Source organism: Canis aureus, chromosome 13 (assembly GCF_053574225.1).
Source record: "Canis aureus isolate CA01 chromosome 13, VMU_Caureus_v.1.0, whole genome shotgun sequence".
Classification (NCBI taxonomy): Eukaryota; Metazoa; Chordata; class Mammalia; order Carnivora; family Canidae; genus Canis; species Canis aureus.
In genome coordinates, this window is record NC_135623.1 from 25,022,143 (window position 1) to 25,042,228 (window position 20,086).

The 20,086-nt window shown below is 44.7% G+C and overlaps 3 protein-coding genes, 1 long non-coding RNA gene and 2 other non-coding genes across 23 annotated transcripts in view; 2 read left to right on the plus strand and 4 right to left on the minus strand.

The window, feature by feature from the left end:
* LOC144282188 (X-linked retinitis pigmentosa GTPase regulator-interacting protein 1-like) overlaps nt 1-5,205 on the plus strand; it is a 78,553-nt gene extending 73,348 nt beyond the window's left edge. For all 3 annotated transcript variants that reach the window (XR_013350521.1, XR_013350522.1, XR_013350524.1), the window contains one exon: nt 4,614-5,205. The gene's annotated coding sequence lies outside the window, so the exon portion shown is untranslated. The remainder of the gene's footprint in view (nt 1-4,613) is intronic.
* Nucleotides 1-7,450, minus strand: part of SUPT16H (SPT16 homolog, facilitates chromatin remodeling subunit) — a 42,086-nt gene extending 34,636 nt beyond the window's left edge. Inside the window, exon 1 of the mRNA XM_077845511.1 lies at nt 7,270-7,450. Coding sequence (XP_077701637.1) covers nt 7,270-7,335 — 66 coding nt within the window. The 5' untranslated portion in view covers nt 7,336-7,450. The remainder of the gene's footprint in view (nt 1-7,269) is intronic.
* Nucleotides 7,451-8,064: 614 nt separating this feature from the next.
* LOC144282194 (uncharacterized) overlaps nt 8,065-20,086 on the plus strand; it is a 46,604-nt gene continuing 34,582 nt past the window's right edge. For 3 of the 7 annotated variants that reach the window (XR_013350533.1, XR_013350530.1, XR_013350531.1), the window contains exons 1-2: nt 8,065-8,314; nt 12,853-13,051. This is a non-coding gene — a long non-coding RNA (uncharacterized LOC144282194). Of the gene's footprint in view, nt 8,315-12,852; nt 13,052-13,777; nt 15,568-20,086 lie in introns of those variants that run through there. The other 4 variants (XR_013350529.1, XR_013350528.1, XR_013350527.1 and 1 more) reach the window with 4 other exon arrangements.
* CHD8 (chromodomain helicase DNA binding protein 8) overlaps nt 8,412-20,086 on the minus strand; it is a 61,080-nt gene continuing 49,405 nt past the window's right edge. For 9 of the 10 annotated variants that reach the window (XM_077845528.1, XM_077845527.1, XM_077845526.1 and 6 more), the window contains 12 exons: nt 19,825-19,954; nt 18,605-18,680; nt 18,110-18,164; nt 17,725-17,932; nt 16,609-16,817; nt 15,805-16,524; nt 15,419-15,570; nt 14,840-15,142; nt 13,272-13,385; nt 12,905-13,084; nt 12,387-12,503; nt 8,412-9,392 (listed from right to left, as the gene is read on the minus strand). In XM_077845528.1, the coding sequence (XP_077701654.1) occupies nt 8,826-9,392; nt 12,387-12,503; nt 12,905-13,084; nt 13,272-13,385; nt 14,840-15,142; nt 15,419-15,570; nt 15,805-16,524; nt 16,609-16,817; nt 17,725-17,932; nt 18,110-18,164; nt 18,605-18,680; nt 19,825-19,954 (2,831 nt within the window). In that variant the 3' untranslated portion in view covers nt 8,412-8,825. The remainder of the gene's footprint in view (nt 9,393-12,386; nt 12,504-12,904; nt 13,085-13,271; nt 13,386-14,839; nt 15,143-15,418; nt 15,571-15,804; nt 16,525-16,608; nt 16,818-17,724; nt 17,933-18,109; nt 18,165-18,604; nt 18,681-19,824; nt 19,955-20,086) is intronic. The other variant, XM_077845529.1, reaches the window with a different exon arrangement.
* LOC144282736 (small nucleolar RNA U6-53/MBII-28) lies at nt 13,779-13,867 on the minus strand. Its single transcript, XR_013351196.1, has one exon. It is a non-coding gene; the product is annotated as a small nucleolar RNA U6-53/MBII-28 (small nucleolar RNA).
* On the minus strand, nt 19,223-19,332 carry LOC144282735 (small nucleolar RNA U6-53/MBII-28). The gene has a single exon (XR_013351195.1). It is a non-coding gene; the product is annotated as a small nucleolar RNA U6-53/MBII-28 (small nucleolar RNA).

A 20,086-nucleotide genomic window follows, 5' to 3' on the forward strand; every position in this document is an offset into this window, starting at 1 on the left:
TTAAGAGAGGGACCCCCCTACCCCCACCCCACGCAGTTCTTGGAAGCCCTGACACAACACCTAATCTCTATGCATAAAGACTTTATTCTCTGAAAAAAAAAAAAAGGGCTCAAAAAGGCTGTAGACTCAAATATTAGGCCTAGCAGAAGGCAAGTAATTTTTAGAAAATTAAATGAAAGTCTGTACTTTGAATGACCATAATAGGAAATGACTATCCCAAAGAAAAGAATGGAGAGAGTTTTTCTTTGCACATCCTGAGTTCAGAGAGAACACTTGAGATGCTGACATCTGGGGGTCCGTCACGGAGTGAGTGAGCCTATTCACTCTACAGTTAAACCGAACTAGTTGAGAGGCCCCATTCACGCACAGCTGCCAGTTTCTTATCTTATTATTAATACGGATGGGTAGCCAAGCCTTATTTTGGTTTTTGTGAAGCTGTCAATATTTAAGAAAGAAAGCAAGGAAACCCAGAGGAAACAGACAAGACAGAGGAGAGAAGATAAAAATAAAAACATCTCCTATAAAATAATAAATATAGCACATCAATGAAACAACAAAATAGAGGACAAGAGTGAACTTTAAAATACCTAAAATTTTTTGAAAATTCAATAAAAAGTGGGAAAATAAAGTTAAGAAACAATACTGGAAAAAGAGAAAGAAATAAACCAACAAAGATAATCACCAAACTTAAGCCAAGAGATCTAAACCTCCTGAATAGGAATTTCAGGGGAAAACAAAAGAGACCACTAAGGAAATGGAGGGAAAAAAGTAACCAACGAATGCTTCTATCACCGAGTCCTGAGACTAAATGGGCCCCTGACTTCTCAACTCAATAAAAGGAGGAGAAAAAAAAAAAAAAAAGACTCCTACCAAGGCAGTGAAATTTCAAAACCCAAGGGATAAGAGATGATTCTAAATGTTTCTGAGAGAGCAGACCATATATACGCCATCAGGAAAGAGACCCATCCGTCTTCTGAAAAGTAATACTGAAAGTCTCAAGACTGAAAAACAGTAGCTTTGCAATTCTGAGGTGAATTCTGAGAGATTTTTCAACCTTGAATTTTATTCCCACTGAGCTATATTACCAACCAAAAGTGAAGATAGAGTGAGGCACACAACAGCTCTGGAAAATATATTCTCTATAACCTTTCTTAGGAAGCTCTTGGAGGAAATGCTCTAACACAGAAAAAAACAAATCAAGACAAGGGTTGTAGGACACAGAGGACCCAACATTGGAAAGTCCCGAGTTCAAGGGGCTTGGAGAACAACCTGCACAGATAGAACAATATAATGTACTAAGGCTGGGGGTGGTGGTGGATGGTGTTGGTGGTTAAAAAAAAAGCAAACAGAATTAATAAAATATCTGACAAGTGTGAGTATTTTAAAAGGAAAGATTGATAAGATTATGACAGAACATGGGCAGCCTAGTGGCTCAACTGTTTAGCGACACCTTCAGCCCAGGGCCTGATCCTGGAGACCCGGGATCGAGTCCTGCATCGGGCTCCCTGCATGGAGCCTGCTGCTCCCTCTGCCTGTGTCTCTGCCTCTCTCTCTTTGTGTCTCTCATGAATAAATAAAATCTTTAAAAAAAAAAAAAAAAGATTATGACAGAACTGCAGGAAAAAGTTAGGGTTAGGGATATTTAAAAAAAAAAGGAAAATTTAGGCAGTCACTAGAGTTAGGAAAAATGAAAAACTGTGTAGAAAAGGAAAGGTAACTGTATTCTATTACTTCATCTACATGAGCATAAAAATGTAAATGGACGACTGATTTTAACAAAAATTGTGAAAAACATTTATCAAGAGGGATGGATGTGATAAAGCAAGCATAATAACATGTTAACTTAATCGAGGTGGTGGGTACACAAGGTGTTCACTATAAAATTCTTTCACTTTTCTGTATGTTGGAAGCTCTTCATAATTATGTGTGAGGAAGAGATTTAGAAAGTATTAGGAGGTAGGGAAGTGAAAACAAGTGTGGTGCTACAGAAAAGTCAAATTTAAATCTAAAACTACCAAAACAACAGTTAATATCTAAAACTGACAACCCAAGAAGTAACAGTATATAGACAGTATTTCAAAACATGAAACAGAAGAACTAAAAGCCATCGCTTCTGGGGCAGGTGACTGGTTTTTAAAAACCTATACTTGTATTACTTTTTTTTTTTTCTTTAAGTAAGCTCCATGCTGGGAGTGGAGATTGAACTCATGAGCCTGAGATCAAGACCTGAGCCAAAATCAAGAGTAGGATGCTTAACTGACTGAGCTGCCCAGGCGCCCCATTGTGTATGTATTACTTGATTAAAAGCAATTTTTAAAGTACAAGGTACAGCGGCACCTGGGCGGTGCAGTCAGTTAAGCGCCGGCCTTTGGCTCAGGTCATGATCCTGAGATCCTGAGATCCTGGGATGGAGGCGATGGAGGCGACGGAGCCCCAGGTTTAGGCTCCCTGTTCAACGAGTAGTCTGCTTCTGCCTCGGCCCCTCCCCTGCTTGTGCTCTCTCTCTCAAATAAATAAATAAAATCTTAAAAAAAATAAAATAAAGTGCAAGGTACATATAGTTAACGAGGAAAGAGGAAAAATTGTGAAGGTGACATCAGAATGATAAAAGTTGGGGAAATACTGCAGCATAGGAACTAACTTCTTTGAAACATTTCTGAAGTCCCTTGTTATAGCTAAGATATAATTCATCATCCAACCAAGGCAACCTGGAGAATAATTACATAGGAACAACAGGTGAACAGTTCCAGGAAAAGGACTTACAGCCACCTATATGTAGCCTGGACAGAAGTCTCTTGAGACCAAGAAAGGGATACATCAAAGCTCAAAAACTGTCTCCACTGTTCACTGTGTGCCTACTACTTGCCGGGCACCACACTTGGTAACAGGGATAAAAAATAAATCTAAGAAAGTGGGTAAGTAGAGTAGACTATAAAAGTTGAACAGGCAAGAATAAACAAACCCCAACCAGAGGTTTATTTCCATCCAGCTCTCCTCTTTCTTGAAGTCAAGAGACCTATGCACCACTTACGCCTTTTTCTATCTCCCTCAAAATAAAAGAGCCATGAAAAATGGGATGGGTAGAAGGAACCCATTATCTTGCTGAAAGCAGCGTGGGAATTGCCTGTATCTTAACGAACCTTCTTAAGCCATAGAAGGTAACTGCCTGGTTTTGGAGAGCAACCCAGAACAAGAAACTTGTCCGTGATGAAAATCAGCAGAGCCAGCAAGTGGCAACGGAGAGAAGCACAGACACTATGGCATATAGTTTTCTCAACAGGCACAAAATTTCTGTTTAGGGTTAGAGCCACCGACCACTTCAGTCTGGACCGGTGCCATACACAAGTGAACGAATGCATCGGATCAGCATTTCTTTTGAAAATAGCTGCACATTCTGACATTTTACGGACTTCTTTTGGGATAAAAGACAGATGATTGAAGTCAAGGTTCACTTACAGCAGGATGTCCTAAGAGTTAGGTCTCAAATGGGCTACAGGTTTGCCTGGATATCATTTCCCTTGGTTTTCGAAACGCTGGGACTGCACAACGCTGACTAACCTCCTTCACCTCATACCCCATACATACTAATCATAATATCTGGTTAAAAAGGATCACAATGCTCAAGAGGCTGGGAGCTTTGAATAAGGACCCAGTTAAGAGGCCACAGGAGCAGCCCACAGCCCCGTCTCATGACCCATCACTACCACCTGGAGTTTACTAACACAGAAATAGGGGCTGCAAACTCTTTCTGCCTGCAGCAGTTCTAATGTAAAAAAATAAGAGGCAGATCTGGACCAGACTCAAACATCCAAGCACAGCCATACAACAGTGTAAGTTCTAGTCACTACGTAGATTTCCTTATTTTTGACTCAGCCTTTTTTCTCATCTCTCAAATGACACTGTTTCTCATTGATGTTCTAGAAATTTCCAAACATCAGTATGTGACGCTACAACTATTTTTAGGGTGTAAGTTATAAAAGTTGTAATTAAGAAATAATATCTTACTGGGACCCCTGAGTGGCTCAGTTGGTTAAGCATCTGACTCGATTTCGGCTCAGGTCATGATCTCAGGGTTGTGAGATCAAACTAGGCAGCGGGCTCCACACTAGGCGTGGAGTCTGAGATTCTCTCCCTCTCCCTGTTCCCACATGCACGTGCTCTCTCTCAAATAAATAAAGTCTTAAAAAAAAAAAAACGGAAATATTTTACTCGCAGTAACCTCATAATATGTATCTAACCCAGACTCAATGTGCAGATAAGGGAGATTAGGAGCCACATTAACTCCTGTTCTTAAAAACAAAACAATTTAAAGTTAGTAGTTTTTCAGTTCTCTACTACTCTGTGGCTGAAGAGAGTTGGAGCTACCAACTCTGAAAACTCTACGTTTGAAGGTTCTCTAAACTAAAAAGTTAGTGGCACCAACTAATTTCCTAGTTTGTGAATCTTTGCCATAGTGGCTATTTCTCTGAAGAGGAGTGTTGACCACACAAAGCTTGGGACTCATACAGCAAGTTTGTCTCTTATCTCGATGCTAGTTTCATTAAAAAAGGAAAAAGTGCAAAAAATGAGTATAGTATACACCTATTATGTATTTCATTATCTTTCCGCTACAGCCAAGAGAATAAGCAAACAGAATTCACGCCAGACTACCAAGATCTCTGCTTAAGCAGAGGAGAATGGAAGTCCTGTAACCGGGAAAGGCTGCGCAAGCAGAGAGGAATTCTACAGGTGGGTTCGGGGCATAGTTCTTCAAACTGACAGTTACAAGAAAGCAGAAGGTTTATTCAAATAAGATTTTGGTAATAATGAGCCACAAGTTTTGCTAGTGAGTACGTTTTGTATGGACTTGGCTCGTAACTTCATATAACAGCAATAACATCCAATATACCTCTTCAAAGTCTGCCTCCACCCCCCTCTTGGGTCCTGTTTAGCAAAAGATACAGATATTGTGGATGAAGCCATTTATTACTTCAAGGCCAATGTCTTCTTCAAAAACTATGAGATTAAGAATGAAGCCGATAGAACCTTGATATATATAACACTCTACATTTCTGAGTGTCTCAAGAAACTCCAAAAGTGTAATTCCAAAAGCCAAGGTGAAAAAGAAATGTATACACTGGGAATCACTAATTTCCCCATTCCTGGAGAGCCTGGTTTTCCACTTAATGCAATTTATGCCAAACCTGCAAACAAACAGGAAGATGAGGTGATGAGGGCCTACTTACAGCAGCTGAGACAAGAGACTGGACTGAGTCTTTGTGAGAAAGTTTTTGACCCTCAGAATGGTAAGCCAAGCAAGTGGTGGACTTGCTTTGTGAAGAGACAGTTCATGAGCAAGTCTTTCAGGACCTGGACAGTGAAAGGAGCCTGGGCAGACACTTTCCACAGCCGTGGGCAAGCGTTTTACACCAAGATGCACACAGTTCTTTGCCTTTATTTGATAAAGTTTTATACAGAAGAAAAAAGAGTCCGTGTCTTCACTTGAAAAGCTCTTTATCAAGAATTTCGGTGGGGGAAAGGTAGAATGGGTTGTGGAAGGGTGATTTGAAATTTTCTGCAGTATTAAGCTGGTCCTTAATAAATAATAATAAAGAGATTTCTAACATTCTAACATAATAAGTAGGAGGGCCAGGATAAATTTTAATGATTTTTGAGAAACAGACAAAAAACAAGGGCCAAGATTGACACTTGCTACTAGCTTTTGTGGCCAGTCTTCAGGCCTGGAGCTCCTCCCAGTCTCCTGCTGTGCATTTCTCTACCGCCTAAGGGAACCGGGCTCCAGGCTCATCTTGGCTTTTGTGAATGGTCTATAGCAGGTGAAGAGTGACTTGATAAACTCTGTACCACCGGGACTACAAACACCCTCCACATCCAAGGTGTGCAATTTCAGAGGCTGGGGGCAGGGGAGGGGGCTTCTGATTTACTACCGTAGCACCCTTGCACTTATTAATCTTCAGAAGACGCTGCAGCCGGGACGCCCGGAGGGCTCCGCAGTTGAGCGTCCGCCTTTGGCCCAGGGCGTGATCCCGGGGTGCCAGGATCGAGTCCCACATCCGGCTCCCTGCATGGAGCCTGCCTCTCCCTCTCAGTCTCAAATAAACAAACAAGTAAAATCTTAAAAAAAAAAAAAAAACAAAAAAAAGACGCTGTAGCCTTTTAGAGTTTTTCTAACGTGGATCACGTTCGAATTTAAAAATGTCAACAGTGAATAGGAGAGGCCAGACACGCGCCGGAAATTAACCAATAACAGAATCTGTAAGTTAAAACTCACGTTCGGCATCTATCTGGCCATAAAGCCCTCATCTTTCTCTTATCTTTCCATGAAAATGCCCACGGGAGAGCCCGTTTTATTTTCGGTGACCTAATGCGATTACCGGCAAAAGATGAAACAGACGGGGCGAGCCCTTGGGATGAATGGCAACGAACCGACCAGCGTGAACGGGCTCGGCTGTCAGCGGAGGATCGCCCTGGAAGGCGACTTGCGGTCGGAACTGGTCATTTCTGCCAGGACGTGTCTCTTTAAGCTTTTAAAGTCTTTCTGAGTTTTGGATGACACAGGTCGGAGGCCAGGCTCTGGCCAGGCGGCTCGGCCTGCGCCACGGGATGCAATCAAACGCACGAACCCATCAATCGCTACGGTAAAAGCAAACGTTAACCGCGGGCGCTTTGCAAGCGGCTCGAGCGCCGACCTTCAAGGCCCCGGGGCCGCAGCGGCGCTTCTCCTCGACACGTGCCCCGGATGCGCTCCCGGGAGGAAAACTAAGGAGGCTCCAGGCATCGCGTCGTTTCTGCGCTACTGGAGCCGCCCGCTTCTCAGCTCCAGGCTTCCGTGCGACCCACGGCAGGGCCTACAACACACGGTTGCTCGTGATTACTATTTTGCTTGCTTTTCCCTTTTTTGAACTCCAGCGAAAGCCCCCCGCAAGCGACACACGCACACACACTCACGCCCTGCGCGCCGTCCCCCCTCCGCGGACGCGGCCGGGTTGGTGGCGGGACGCGGGGCGAGCGCGTGGGTGTGCGGGGGCGCGCCCGCGGGTTGCGGGGCTGTGCCCCTCGCAGGGCGGGAAGCGCGAACGGGGCGGCCGCGGGCCCGGGTGGGGGGGGCAGGGGGGCGGCTTGCGGCGACCGGTCCTGTGGCGGCTCCGGGGGCGCGACGCCGAACCCGGGAATTCCCGGCGGAAAGGGGAGAAAAGGGCGCCGAGAAACGGGGCTATTATGGGATGGCACAAGGGGGCTCCCTGGGGAGGGTTCCGGGCGCGCTCTCACCCGCCAGTTGCTGTACAGCCGCTTCACTCGCCGGTAATAAGCGTCTTTGTCCAGAGTCACAGCCATAGCCACGGACGCCGCTCCTGCTCGGGCTCCGAGAATCACGCGAGGTCCCGGATCCGCCACCCGCTCTCGGCCCCGGAATCCCGCACTCTCCCAGTGACCCGGAAGTACCGACCTCAAAGATGCCCTTTCCGCTTCCGGGTCCCGACGGCGCTCGGGGGCTTATTTATTTATTAAAAAAAAATTTTTTTTTTTAAGATCCTGTCTCTCCGGAGGTTAGGGGGGAGGCGAGGAAGAAATACAGTGGGAAATCAACAAAATGTGCAACGCAAAAAAAGAGTCTAGATTTTCGCGGGGTTTTCTGGTCAACTGAGCAACAGCCGCACGCGAGGCGACGTCATCACGTGACGCAGCACCCCGCCCTTACTCTCAGCTCCGCCGCGGTTTCCCGGCGCTCGGGCTTCGGGCCGCGGGGGGAGGGGGAGGGGGAGGGGGAGGGGGAGGGGGAGGGGGCCGGCCCGCCCCGCCCCTGCGCGCCGCCGCAACGGCCCCACCCGCCGACGAGCGGAGGCGAAGCGGGAAGCGCGGGAGCCCGCGGTGCTGGGGCAGCAAGACCCGTGCTGCTCCAGGGCTGCAGGGATCCCTGCTGGCGGGGACGGAGCACCGGCGGGGCGAGAGGAGCCCACCCTCCCGGTAACACTTCGCCGTAGGAAGGCAAAGAAAACGCCCAGGCTCCGTCTGCGCGCTGGGACCGCAGGTGGCCCCGGGGGCTTCCCAGAACCCCACCCCGCCCCGCCCCCCCAGGTCGGCACAAGGTTCCTCCTCTCGCGGACGATGACCACTCCCAGGCTTCCCCCAAGCGCCGTTACTTCAGTTGATTCCAAACAGAATGTGCGTGGTTCCCTCAAGAAATTGGGAGTTTGAATCTGGAACATCTGCCTACACTTAAATAATTCCCTTGCTTTTACCTTAGCAAGCTGGACAGACTACACTGACACATACCCTTTAACGGAGTACAGGTGACTCGTCTGCCCTACCCAAGGTAACTGCATGAACCACTTTAGCAAAGTGGTACCGAAATTACCCAAAATGAACATTTATACTGGGTTTGAACAAATATAGAACAAGGGAAGAGTGGAAAAGGATTAACTTAAATTTATTAATGCCAAGGGGAAGGAAGGGAACAGTTCCTGACCCTCCAGCTGTATCCACAGTTCGGCCAGGAACAGGCTCTGCCAGAGGCGAGGGCCAGCGCTACATAGTCTGTGGTTAATGGAGGGGTTTAGGGAGGGGTGAGCACATCAGCTGCTCTAGTCTCCTTTCCTTCCCCAGAAATGAGGAAGTGGTCATGTAGTATTTTAGGAGTTCCCCCTGCCCACCCAATCCTCTCAAATTTGGAAGCAATCAGGTATGAGTTTTCTTTTTCCTTTTCACCTCCTGGAGTCCTGGGTCTCCCCACATCTCCCCCTGCCCCTCCCACTTTTCCATAGTCCAAGGGCCAGAGTAATTGAAAATACAGCAGCCACCCAAGCAATGGGGACCATGCTGGGGCTTCAGTCATCAGCATCGTCACTTGAGTCTGAGTTGGCTGGCATCATAGGATCATCAATGAGTGAGAAGTCCCTTTCTGAGCTATCATAGCCCTGAGATAAATCATCATCATCATCTTCATCCTCATCGTCCTCGTCCTCCTCAGGTTGCAGTGGTGGCAACCTCAAAGCAGTACCAGAGGTGGTAGTGGCTGGTGAAGAAGGGTAGCCAGTGGCTCTCAGGCCTGGATGGTGATGGTGGTGATGGTGGGGGTGGGGGTGGTGGTGGTGGTGATGAAGCATGGTGCTGGAGTCTACATGAGGGGATGATGCTGCACCACCCATCACAAACGGCACAAAAGGCAAAGATGCAGAAGTGGCACTGCTGTGGCCCAGGGAAGACACAGACTGCAGGCCACTACTGCTGTGTTGGAAGGTATTATGCAGAGAGAGGGACCCAGTGCCTCCGCCCTGCATCAGGGCCATCATCTTTGAAAGGTCTGGTCGCATCCTACGGGCCCGCTTCTTGCCGCTGTCTGTTGCAATAGGCCCTGGCAAAACCCGATTGAACACAGTTTCAGCATGGTGACCCTAGGAGGGAGCAGAAGACAGTAAAAACAAAGGAATTTGAGCAAACTAGAAGTCAACAGAATCCTAGTTTACAAGTGCTTTTTCACTATCTTCCGGAGGGGCAAAGGAAGCATAGTCAGACGAGGCCAGATGGTAACAGGAGGAGGAAATGCATGTAGCTGCTTGAAGGTTATTGAAGCTAAAATCAAGGAATTGATACTGATACTTCTATGAAATCAGAGTTTTGCTTCTTTTCCATGACTGTTGTACCTTTACTCCATCTAACCATTTCCCAGACGCTTACCTTTGTTAATAAGGAGCTTAAGTAAGCCAGTGAGTGAATCAGTATTTGCACTGTATACTTTACTGACAGCAGGTTGTTCACGTGATTTTACCATGTGAAGTGCAGCATGACTATACTGACATTTACAAACTATTACTCATTAGCACAGCTGGCTGTGGTAAACTAAGGACAGGTCAAGACTCTCGAATGTCTAAAACAACAAAAAGATTGTGGGTAGCTCCTCACGAAATTTAATAAAATGTTTTTCACATTGATAAAAAACCAAATGGTTGAATTTTAAGTTGCTTCTAGATGTTCTGGCTGTAAAATTTTTTATTTTATTTTTATTTTTATTTTTTAGAGAGAGAGAAAGCGCAAGCAAGCTGGGAAGGGCAGAGGGGGAGAGAGAGAGAGAAAATCTCAAGCAGGCTCCATGCCCAGCATGAGCCCAACATCATGACCTGAACTGAAATCAAGAGTTGGACACTTAAGTGACTGAGCCACCCAGGCACCCCCGGATGTTCTGACTGTAAATTTTGATTAAATACACTGAAGCTGGAACTTATTAATTCTAGTGCCTCTGACTGGTACACTGGGATCAAACTCAGTTAATATGTGTGTCTCTGGATTCTATTTACCAATCTAAGCCTAACACCTGACATGGGAATGTACCTTTATAATTAGGAAAAATAAACATCTCGATACTCTGTATTTGTATGCAAACTTTTAAACTATAATGATAATAGCATTTAAACTCCTGCAGATACCAGTAATAGCACACCATTAATTCTGTCTGCATTAAGAATTCTATACTGAGGTGACTGGGTGGCACAAGTCAGTAAAGCATCTGACTCTTGGTTTTGGCTTAGGTCGAGATCTCAGGATCATGAGATCGAGCCCCATGATGGGCTCTGTGCTCAGCAGGGAGTCTGTTTGAGAGTCTTTCCCCTTTTGCTCTTCCCTCAGCTCACACACTCTCTCTCTCTCAAATAAATTCTATCTATCTATCTATCTATCTATCTATCTATCTATTTATTTATTTATTTGAGATACAGAAAGAGAGGCAGAGAGAGAGAGAAGCAGGCTCCATGCAGGGAGCCTGACGTGGGACTTGATCTCGGGTCTCTAGGATCACACCCTGGGCCGAAGGCAGGCACCAAATCACCGAGCCACCGAGGCATCCCATCAAATAAATAAATCCTTAAAAAAAAAAATTCTGTACTAGTCATGATTTTCTGTGATTCCCAATGATCTTTTCTTTCTTAGATTTATCAACTGACTCTAAAGAAGTAGCAAAATAGTTGAAGAAAAATAGATAATATGGGAGAAAAACACTGAAGAAGCAGCCTTTTAATAGGCTGTTCTATAACATTAAATTCAAGACAGAGAAGGTACCAGCCTTCCAACCACCAGCCTCCCATATCAACCACTCTCCTTATTACACTCTTGGTCCCATGGAAGGCTATGAGAAAAAGTTAAAATATTCTTCTATGGGGCACCTGGGTGGCTCAGTGGTTGAGCGTCTGCCTTTGGCTCAGGTGGTGATCCCAGGTCCTGGGGTAGAGTCCCGCATCGGGCTTCTCCCTCTGCCTGTGTGTCTGCCTTTCTGTGTCTCTCATGAATAAAACAAAACAAAACAAAAAAAACTCTTCTATGGTAACAATATTTATATGAAACCACTTTCACCGGGCAGCCCAGGTGGCTCAGCGATTTAGCGCTGCCTTTGGCCCAGGGTGTGATCCTGGAGACCTGGGATCAAGTCCTGCATCAGGCTCCCTGCATGGAGCCTGCTTCTCCCTCTGCCTGTGTCTCTGCCTCTCTCTCTCTCTCATGAATTAAAACAAACAAAAAACCTCACTCTCACCAATATAAAAATAATAAGCCTCATAAATGCACCTCACAAATAACTATATGTGCAAAATAATGATCTCAATTTCTTACATGCAGAAAAACCGTTCATTTGGAAATTTTGTTAAAAGACTACAATGTGGTTTTACATATATATTACATATTATGTATAAAGAGGTCTATAACAGATCCAATGGCGGATGATAAGTGCTAATCATTTTAAACAATTGCTTGCCAAACAAACCATGATTTAATACGTTTAAAAAATACAACTGACTAAAGTAAGGCAAACATGGCAGAAAGAAATTTTCACTCTCCGATTTTGGTAGAAAATCTACCAAATGGCCTATAACAGGGATAAAAGCATAAGTACATTTGAAAATAATGGAATAACCCAAGTTGTTATTATAAACTATAAAACAGGTTTCCCGTCCTTTTTCCATTACTGGCAATATCAGCGAATCTCAACTTCTCCCATGTTGGGAAATGCTGTGACTATTGTCTTTGGTAGCCCCAAGTCACTTCTAAAATATATTGAATCCTAACACTTTTAAGAGCTTATCTGCTCCTATATCCTCAACTTTTCAGGATGTGCAAACTGAAAAGGTTAAAGGATTTGCCCAAAATCCCTTAGTCAGTCAGTGGAAGAGGAGAAAGCCTTATTGTCCCAACACATCTTACACATTCACACTTTTTAGAATTTTATGCTCTTCTATAGATGACAATGCCAAGGACTGTAAAAATACCAATAAAATTATCCTGGTTTCCTGATTGGTGTACCGAAGATACAGTTTTTCATGCATTGGAAAAGGTTAAAACATGAAATAATTTCTCCAGGCACATCCAGCTTGGGAACAGAGCGGGGATGCCTCGGTCTCACTCACCTTCTTCCCATTCCTAGAGTTAGCCGTCTGTGCTGGTTCCATTCCCAAACAGTTCAGTTCTGCCTTATTGTTTTTTTTACATCTCTGCCACTTCTGTTTTCTGCGATCCTCCATATACTGAAATAGAAAACTATGAGTTATCCTGGAAGAATACAAATCTCTGGAGTAATTGTTAAGGTACTAGTGTCTAGTTTGACAAGAAAGGCTGACTGTATGGATAAATAAAGGCTTAGTGCTAGTGGAAAACTGCCAGTTAGCAGATCTCCCCCCCCAAAACTAGGTGGTTATACAACAGTTCAATAGTAAATATTTGCCTACTATTTAGGTTAATAAGTGCTTTAATGTTATTTTATTTTGAGCCTCACAACTACTCTGTGAGTTAGGAAGACTGGGTGGTATTATGGTGGTATCGGGCAGATACAGAAAAAAATGACATGATACGGCATGCTTCCTCCCTCTCACACAGCTTACATCCCAAGGGAATGACTTTAAATCTGCTGGATGGAACTGCCACTCACCGCTAGAAATCGGGGATCAACAGCAAACTCTGGATGACCCTGTAACCACATCTCCAGTTCAGCCCGGCGAGGGGCATCCTCACCCACCAGCAAAGTACCATCCACCTTATTGATGACAGGGATCCGGGTCTCCAGGTCCACGTCAAGGTGATTAGGCTCTTCCATGCACTGCACCTCCAGCTGCAAACCCAGAATCCACCCCCATGAGCACATACTCTTCTTTGGGGCAGGGAGGGAGGGGGAGCAGAGCCAATGGTAGCCATAAAACGATTCTATTATCTTCTAGTCCCTTAATCCCAACTGCCTTCATCAATGAGTGAGAATAAAAAACCTAATCATCACGGTAAAGACTTTCTCTCCCACTCACCTCAACTAGCTTCTTTCTGTTTCCCTTCTTCTTATGAAACAAAGGATGTCCATCTCCCATTACTCCATTAGCCATCAACTTGTGCTTCTGGAATGTTAACTTCAGTCCTTCCTCCTAAAAAGACAACCCATCCACCAAAGATGTCATATGGCACACTTTTTTTTTTTAATTAAAAAAAAAAAATACTTTTTTAAAGACTTTATTTATCTATGAGAGACAGAGAGGTAGAGACACAGGTAGAGGCAGAAGCAGGCTCCATGCAGGGAGCCTGACATGGGACTCGATCCCAGATCCCGGGATCACACCCTGAGCCAAAGGCAGACACCCAACTGCTGAGCCACCCAGGCATCCCTGTTTTTAAAGTAAATCTTAAGCTCTGGGGATCTTAGGGTAAGGGTCATCCTCTGGCTCAATGATGAGAAGGAAGGCCATCTGACTAAAGGGTAGAAATTAGAAATATATCTAAATTTATATACTTCTAACATAGATTTCATCTCTTGACCTAGTGCCCCTCAGGTGAATATAAGAGAAGAATTTATCTCAACAACATCCTGTATCTGATGTCTCAATATTAGCATGGCTACTCATCACAGGGGCAAAATCCTGGTAATTCCGATCACATACCAGTTTAAGAAATTTTTCTTGGAGCACCTGGGGGGCTCTGTCATTTAAACATCCAACTCTTTATCTCAGAGATGTGAAATCAAGTCCTGTGCTGGGCTCCATGCTCAGCATAGAGCCTACTTAAAAGAAAAAAAAACTAATATTTTCTTGTTGAATACTTGAGGATCAGCTAATAGGGTTTCAACAGGGAAGATAACCAGGAAAAATAAAATTTCACATCTATAAAATAAATAACACTGATATAATTTCACTAAGAATGACTTCTTATTTTTAACTTAATAAGGCCCATAACACCTAGGTATCCTTTTAACAACTTTCCCACAATTTGATTTCAATTTTTAAAAACTAGGTTTCTAGGATCTAGAAATAAGCCACCCAAAAGAAGCCTTATATCAATTAAATTTTCTTCCAAAAATATGGGTTCCTTTAATCTAGTCCTCAGGAGATACACAATCCCTTCCTTTACTGCAATGACTTTTCCTCAATGGAGCTTTATAAACTAATTTTTATCCCCTCTCGTTTTTATTTTTACTTATTATTTATTTTTAAAAGATTTTAAGTCATCCCCACACCCAATGTGGGGCTCAAAACTTACAACCCAAAGATCAAGAGTTGTGTACTCTACTGACTGAACCAGTTAGGAAGCCCAATTCCTCTCTCATTATTAGATTTTATTTATTCATGAAAGACACAGAGAAAGGTAGAGACATAGGCAGAGAGAGAAGCAGGATCCTCAAGGGGAGCCCGATGTAGGATTCGATCCCAGGACTCTGGGATCAGGACCTGAGCTGAAGGCAGACACTCAACCAACCACTGAGCTACCCAGGCGTCCTCTCTCATTTTTAAAGGTAACTAACCAAATGAATTCAGTATCCTTTTAGTGAAGTAGTTAGCAAAACGAAAGCCTCCTTCCCCACTTCCCAGTGTCTAAATGGTGAGCTTACATCTTTGATCTGAACTGTAAACTCCTTTTCATCCATGCCTCTGCGAAGTTTTGTGAACTGAGCTGCTGCTGTGGTGACTGCAGACACTTCCTCCTCTGCCATGGAAGCTGCGCTGCTACTTCGTGGTGTGGGGACTGGAGAGTCACCATATTCTCCTGGAGTCAATGAGGGACTATCTAGCAAGTGGTTGCCTGGCCCCAAAATTCCTCCTGTTACCATTTCCTGGCTTCGGCGGCTAGAAGGCCACTTCCCTGAGAGTACAGCCTGGCAGACGAGGTCAATACGGTTTATAAGGACACGATCCTGAGTGGGGGGAAAAGAAATGAACACTGGTTTTAGGGCCTGAATATACTAGCTATGTGATTCTGTGACAAACAACAGTGCCATCATTAGCAGGATGGGTAAAAAGAGGAGGAGGGAGGTAAAAGTATCAGATCCCTAAGTCAACTGGGAAGAGTTGCATGACAAAAAAGTGTGGCACTAGATACAATTAAAGAAAACCAGAACCATCTGTTCCTTGTTCCCGGTTTTTGTTACACTGTATTTCTAGACCATATTATCCAGGAATGAGGCTGTTACCTTGGGCCACTCAGAAGCTCTTTGTCTTTCTTGTAGCAGCAGAAGCTCAGGGGTCATTTGTTCTCCATCTTCATTTGGGAATCCATCTTGGGACATAGTGAGGGACAGAAGACTCTCTTCGTCATAGAGCTTTGAGCGGGACCGGTCAGCACCTAGAGATCATACAGAATGTGAGCAAAGATGGAAGAGTGAGGTTATATATAAATGGAATTATATGGGCTTTAAATAAAGGCCCAAAGTATAACAGATCTCTTTCGGTGTTCTATCAAATCAAAGTCCAAATCTCTCCCAGAGGATGCATTTGAAAAAGAAGGTAAAGAGCCTGGTGATGGGGGTGGGGAGTGGGAAATAGGGAAAAGGGCCAACAGCCTGTCACATGCACTCACTTAGCTTTTCTTCCTTCTCGTCCTCACTCTCATCAGTGCTGGAGCTGGAGCTGGATGAGGATGAGGAAGAAGAGGATGATGGTGACAGCTTGCTCAAGTCCAGCTCAGAGTCTGAATCATCCTCATCCTCCAGTTTGACTGGTGGAACATTCCGGGAAACCAGAGGGGTAGTATCAGAGGGGGCTACTCGCATCTCATAGTCTTGTGGGGTTGGTCGGCTCCTGGCCACCACCTCATGCTCTAGTTTTAAAGTCAGACTCTCCAGACTGGGGACCTGGGCAGCTGTCTCCTCAGGTGGCTTTTCAACAGGAGCATCTGGGCGCAGGGGCAGTGGTGAGGCAGTGCGCGAGGTATACTGCTGGTGTAGCAGTGGCGTAGAGCAGCGTGACAGGGATGGAGCTGGTGCTCCTGCCTGATGGTTCTGCATGTAATTCATACGGGCAGCCAGAAAAGAGAAGTCTGGGTCCTGCATGATGTTGCAGTCTGTTTGGCTCACCCCGTGGCGGGCTGCCCCTCGTAGAAGCTCCCCATCATGCCGAACGGGCTCCCACCATTTGGGCAATTCAGGACCTGGAGGCTGACATAACGCTAACCGGTCTTCCAGAAGGGGATGGCATAAAACTTGTTCCCGTAAGCGCCGAAGCAATTCAATACGGTAGAGAGTCCGTGAGGCCCGTTCCTCAGTGATGGGCTCAATGAACAGATTAGGGTCTGGGGGCTCTGCAAGAGACAGGAGTGGAATGAGCCAAGTCAGTTCTGTTGCCATCCAATCCCACTCACCTGAGACTCTCCAGTTTTGCTTACCATCTCCAGCTGCTGGGGGAAGGCGGCACACTTGGCGACACATGGCCACAAAGCCATGGAAGTACTTGGTAAGGCTTTCATCCGTTTTTTTGTCCAGTCGGGCAAAAGTACGGAAGCGATCCCAGTGGAACTGCATGGTATCAGGGTCATACTCCACACCAAAGGTAGATACTACGCGATAGAAATCAGTTTGTTCACGCCTTGTCCATCTAAAGGGAAGAAGAATCAGGCAGCAATGATCAGAAAAACACAGGGAAGGGGCACCTGGGTGGCTCAGTTGGTTAGGCATCTTGCCTTCAGCTCAAGTTGTGATCCCAGAGTCTTGGGACCAAGCCCTTCATCGGGCTTCCTGCTCAGCGGGGAACTTGCTTCTCCCTCTATCCCCATACCCCCTTGCTCATGCTTTCTCTCTCTCTCTCAAACAAAATATGTAGGCATATAACTCAGTGAGAATGGCCATAAGAGACCTTCCTAGGAGTTGTGGTTATCCACGAAAGGGAGGTTTTTTGTTGCAGAGGACATACAAAAGCAATTAAGATGGTCCCTCTGAAGGGAATTCCAAATAAATCCTTCCTAAGATGCTTTTCAATACAGGACCCAGGGACAGCTGGGTGGCTCAGTGGTTGAGCATCTACCTTCAGCTCAAGGCATGATCCTGGGGTCTTGGGATCAAGTCCCGCATCGGGCTTCCCACAGGGAGCCTGCTTCTCCCTCTGCCTGTCTCATGAATAAAAATCTTAAAAAATATATATATATATGTATGTATGTATATATCTACGTATGTATAGGACCTATAGCCAAAGGCAAGCTTACAGTTCAGCTCAAATTCTTTTTTTTTTTTTTTATGTTTTTAATTTTTTATTTATTTATGATAGTTACAGAGAGAGAGAGAGACAGAGACACAGGCAGAGGGAGAAGCAGGCTCCATGCACTGGGAGCCCGACGTGGGATTCGATCCTGGGTCTCCAGGATCGCGCCCTGGGCCAAAGGCAGGCACCAAACCGCTGCGCCACCCAGGGATCCCCAGTTCAGCTCAAATTCTTTTTGTGTGTGTGTGTGTGTGTGTGTGTGTGTGTGTGTGTGTGTGTTCAGCTCAAATTCTCAGCCACACTTTACCGTTGCTGTTTCTCCCGCCGTGCAATTTCTTTTAGCTTGAAGGCTGCCTCACAACGCCGCCGTCTCCGGTCCCCTCGTTCTGCAGCCTCTATCTTCATCTGTTCTCTCTTGTAGCTGCGTTGATAAGCTGTTACTAGGCGCCGAAGCCTAGCTGTCAGAGCAGAGCCTGGAGGCCAGAAGAGATGGCCTGGCTGCTGGGTTACCTGGGCTGTGGAAAGAAACACAGAATGAATAAGTACAGGAAAGGTAGTATAGATAATACCAGTATTTCAACCCACCCAAAAGCAAAGCTCTTAGAAACCCCAGGAAAGTACAGAATTTAGTTAATAATTCCCCAACCCACCACCCCACACACAAGATTGTACTAGTTGACCTAGAAGTTTACCTTCATCTCCATCAATCACTGAGATCTCCTCATCCATCATCATCAAGGGATCACCCTAGAGAAGGAGATCCACCCCATAGGATGGAGGGGGGAGGGAAAGGGGGGGAAGTTGGCACTCTGAAGTCACTTTCTTATGTGTGTCCTTCTATGGCACCCAAGGATCAAGAAAAATTTCTAATGAACCCTCACAAAAAATGGAAGCAACCAAGTAAAGGAATAAGAAAGCAGAACCTGAAAAAATCAGCTGTTCTTAAGGGCTTGAAAATAAAGGGACTCAGGAATTTAGCAAATAATATACTTTAATATCCAGCTTGGTCCCACCACCTCCTCCACAAAGCCATCCGTGGTCTCCCCCAGCTGGTGTTAAAAAATCTTTTTCATTAGTACTTTATATTCTCAAATAGTAATTACTTTCCATTTTGTATTATAAATTAAACAATATACATTAGGATCCAGGGAATGGGAGAAAGCTACATTCAAATGAGAATTCCTCACCTCATCATCTTGGTCCTTTGGAGGACCCTGGAGTGGTTTATATTCAGGATCTTCACAATCCTTATCAAAATCAACCCTAAAATTATCCAGAGACATTGGGGAAAACAAAAACAAAAACAAGAATGTATCTTCTTTCACTAAGGGCAATTTAGGATAAATACCTGGCCAAACATAAAAATCCAGCATGGAACAGTGGTTTTCTTTCATGCTCAAAGAAATGGCAGGCCAGGTGGTAAGCTCCAAGTAAGTTAGGTACAAAATCCAACAGGACGAAGAACAGGAAGAAACTGACAAAGTGCCATTCTAAATTACTTCAATCTGAAATGAAACACTTTGGCCAGCATACTTCTTTTCTCTTGATAGTTCTTTATGTTTACTATTCTTCCCTACCTTCCTATTTACTTTTATTGTCACATTTGAATAGTCCATGTTTGGACTTTGCTTGTTTTACTCTGCTCTGTTAAGCAGAAGGGTGACATAAATCATTTGCAATAAATAACTGACCCAATTTCCTTTGAGGGCCCTACACTAAGCAAACTAAAGTTGTGATCATCAAAGAGAAATCTCTCAACAGCAGAAGACTGCATGGGTATATGAATTAAGTCAACTATTTCACATGCCCCTCAGGTCTCCACGTGAGAAGTTTTGTTAAACTCACTGGCACCCAAACTAGGGCAACACTGCCCTACCTGGTGACTCAGTATTAGCATGGCAACTCATCACTGAGGCATTTATCCAGACAGAGTATATACCTGTATGTGTCAGGCACCACTGGGAGATGATAAACCAGGGCTAAAAATCTCCTGAGGCTCTACCACATAAGTGGCATAGGAGAGCTGCATGGCTATTATCTTTCAAGACAACCAACTGTCCTTTCAGTTACTGTGGCTGTACAGAAAAGCACTGCAGAAAAACCTGAACAGAACATCAAATAAGCCACTTGGGAGTAACACTGATTTTCATCTTTGGTTGCATCTTATGGCAATGTGTGGTTTTAGCTTAGTTTATGGAGTCCTTTCTGCTGATCCTACTCTTCGTTAAGAATTTATCATTAATGAGTATAATCACCATTAAGAATACCAATAGGTTCAAAAAAAAAAAAAAAAAAAAAGAATACCAATAGGTTCAATCGAGGCTAGAGTTATCTCTTTGCACAAACAACTAAGAGCCTTCATGGGGTAGACTCAGAACTTCAGGAGAAACTAAACACCAATCCTTACCCTTCCACTATGTCAGAGAAATTATCCAACACTCGATGTTCTGCTGCAATGGCTTTGTCATCTGGTCGACCGGCCTTTTCCAGGAAGCATAAGGCTGGGTCTGCCCTCATAGTATTGTATTTCTCATAGCCTAGAAATAAAAAGACCAAAAGCTGAAGAAAATAAGAGATTAACTTTGCCCAAAATGTGCTGGAATAATTGAACTATATGGGCTTTTTTACTCATAATGCAAAATATTAACTTGGACAGCTGTTGGGTTATA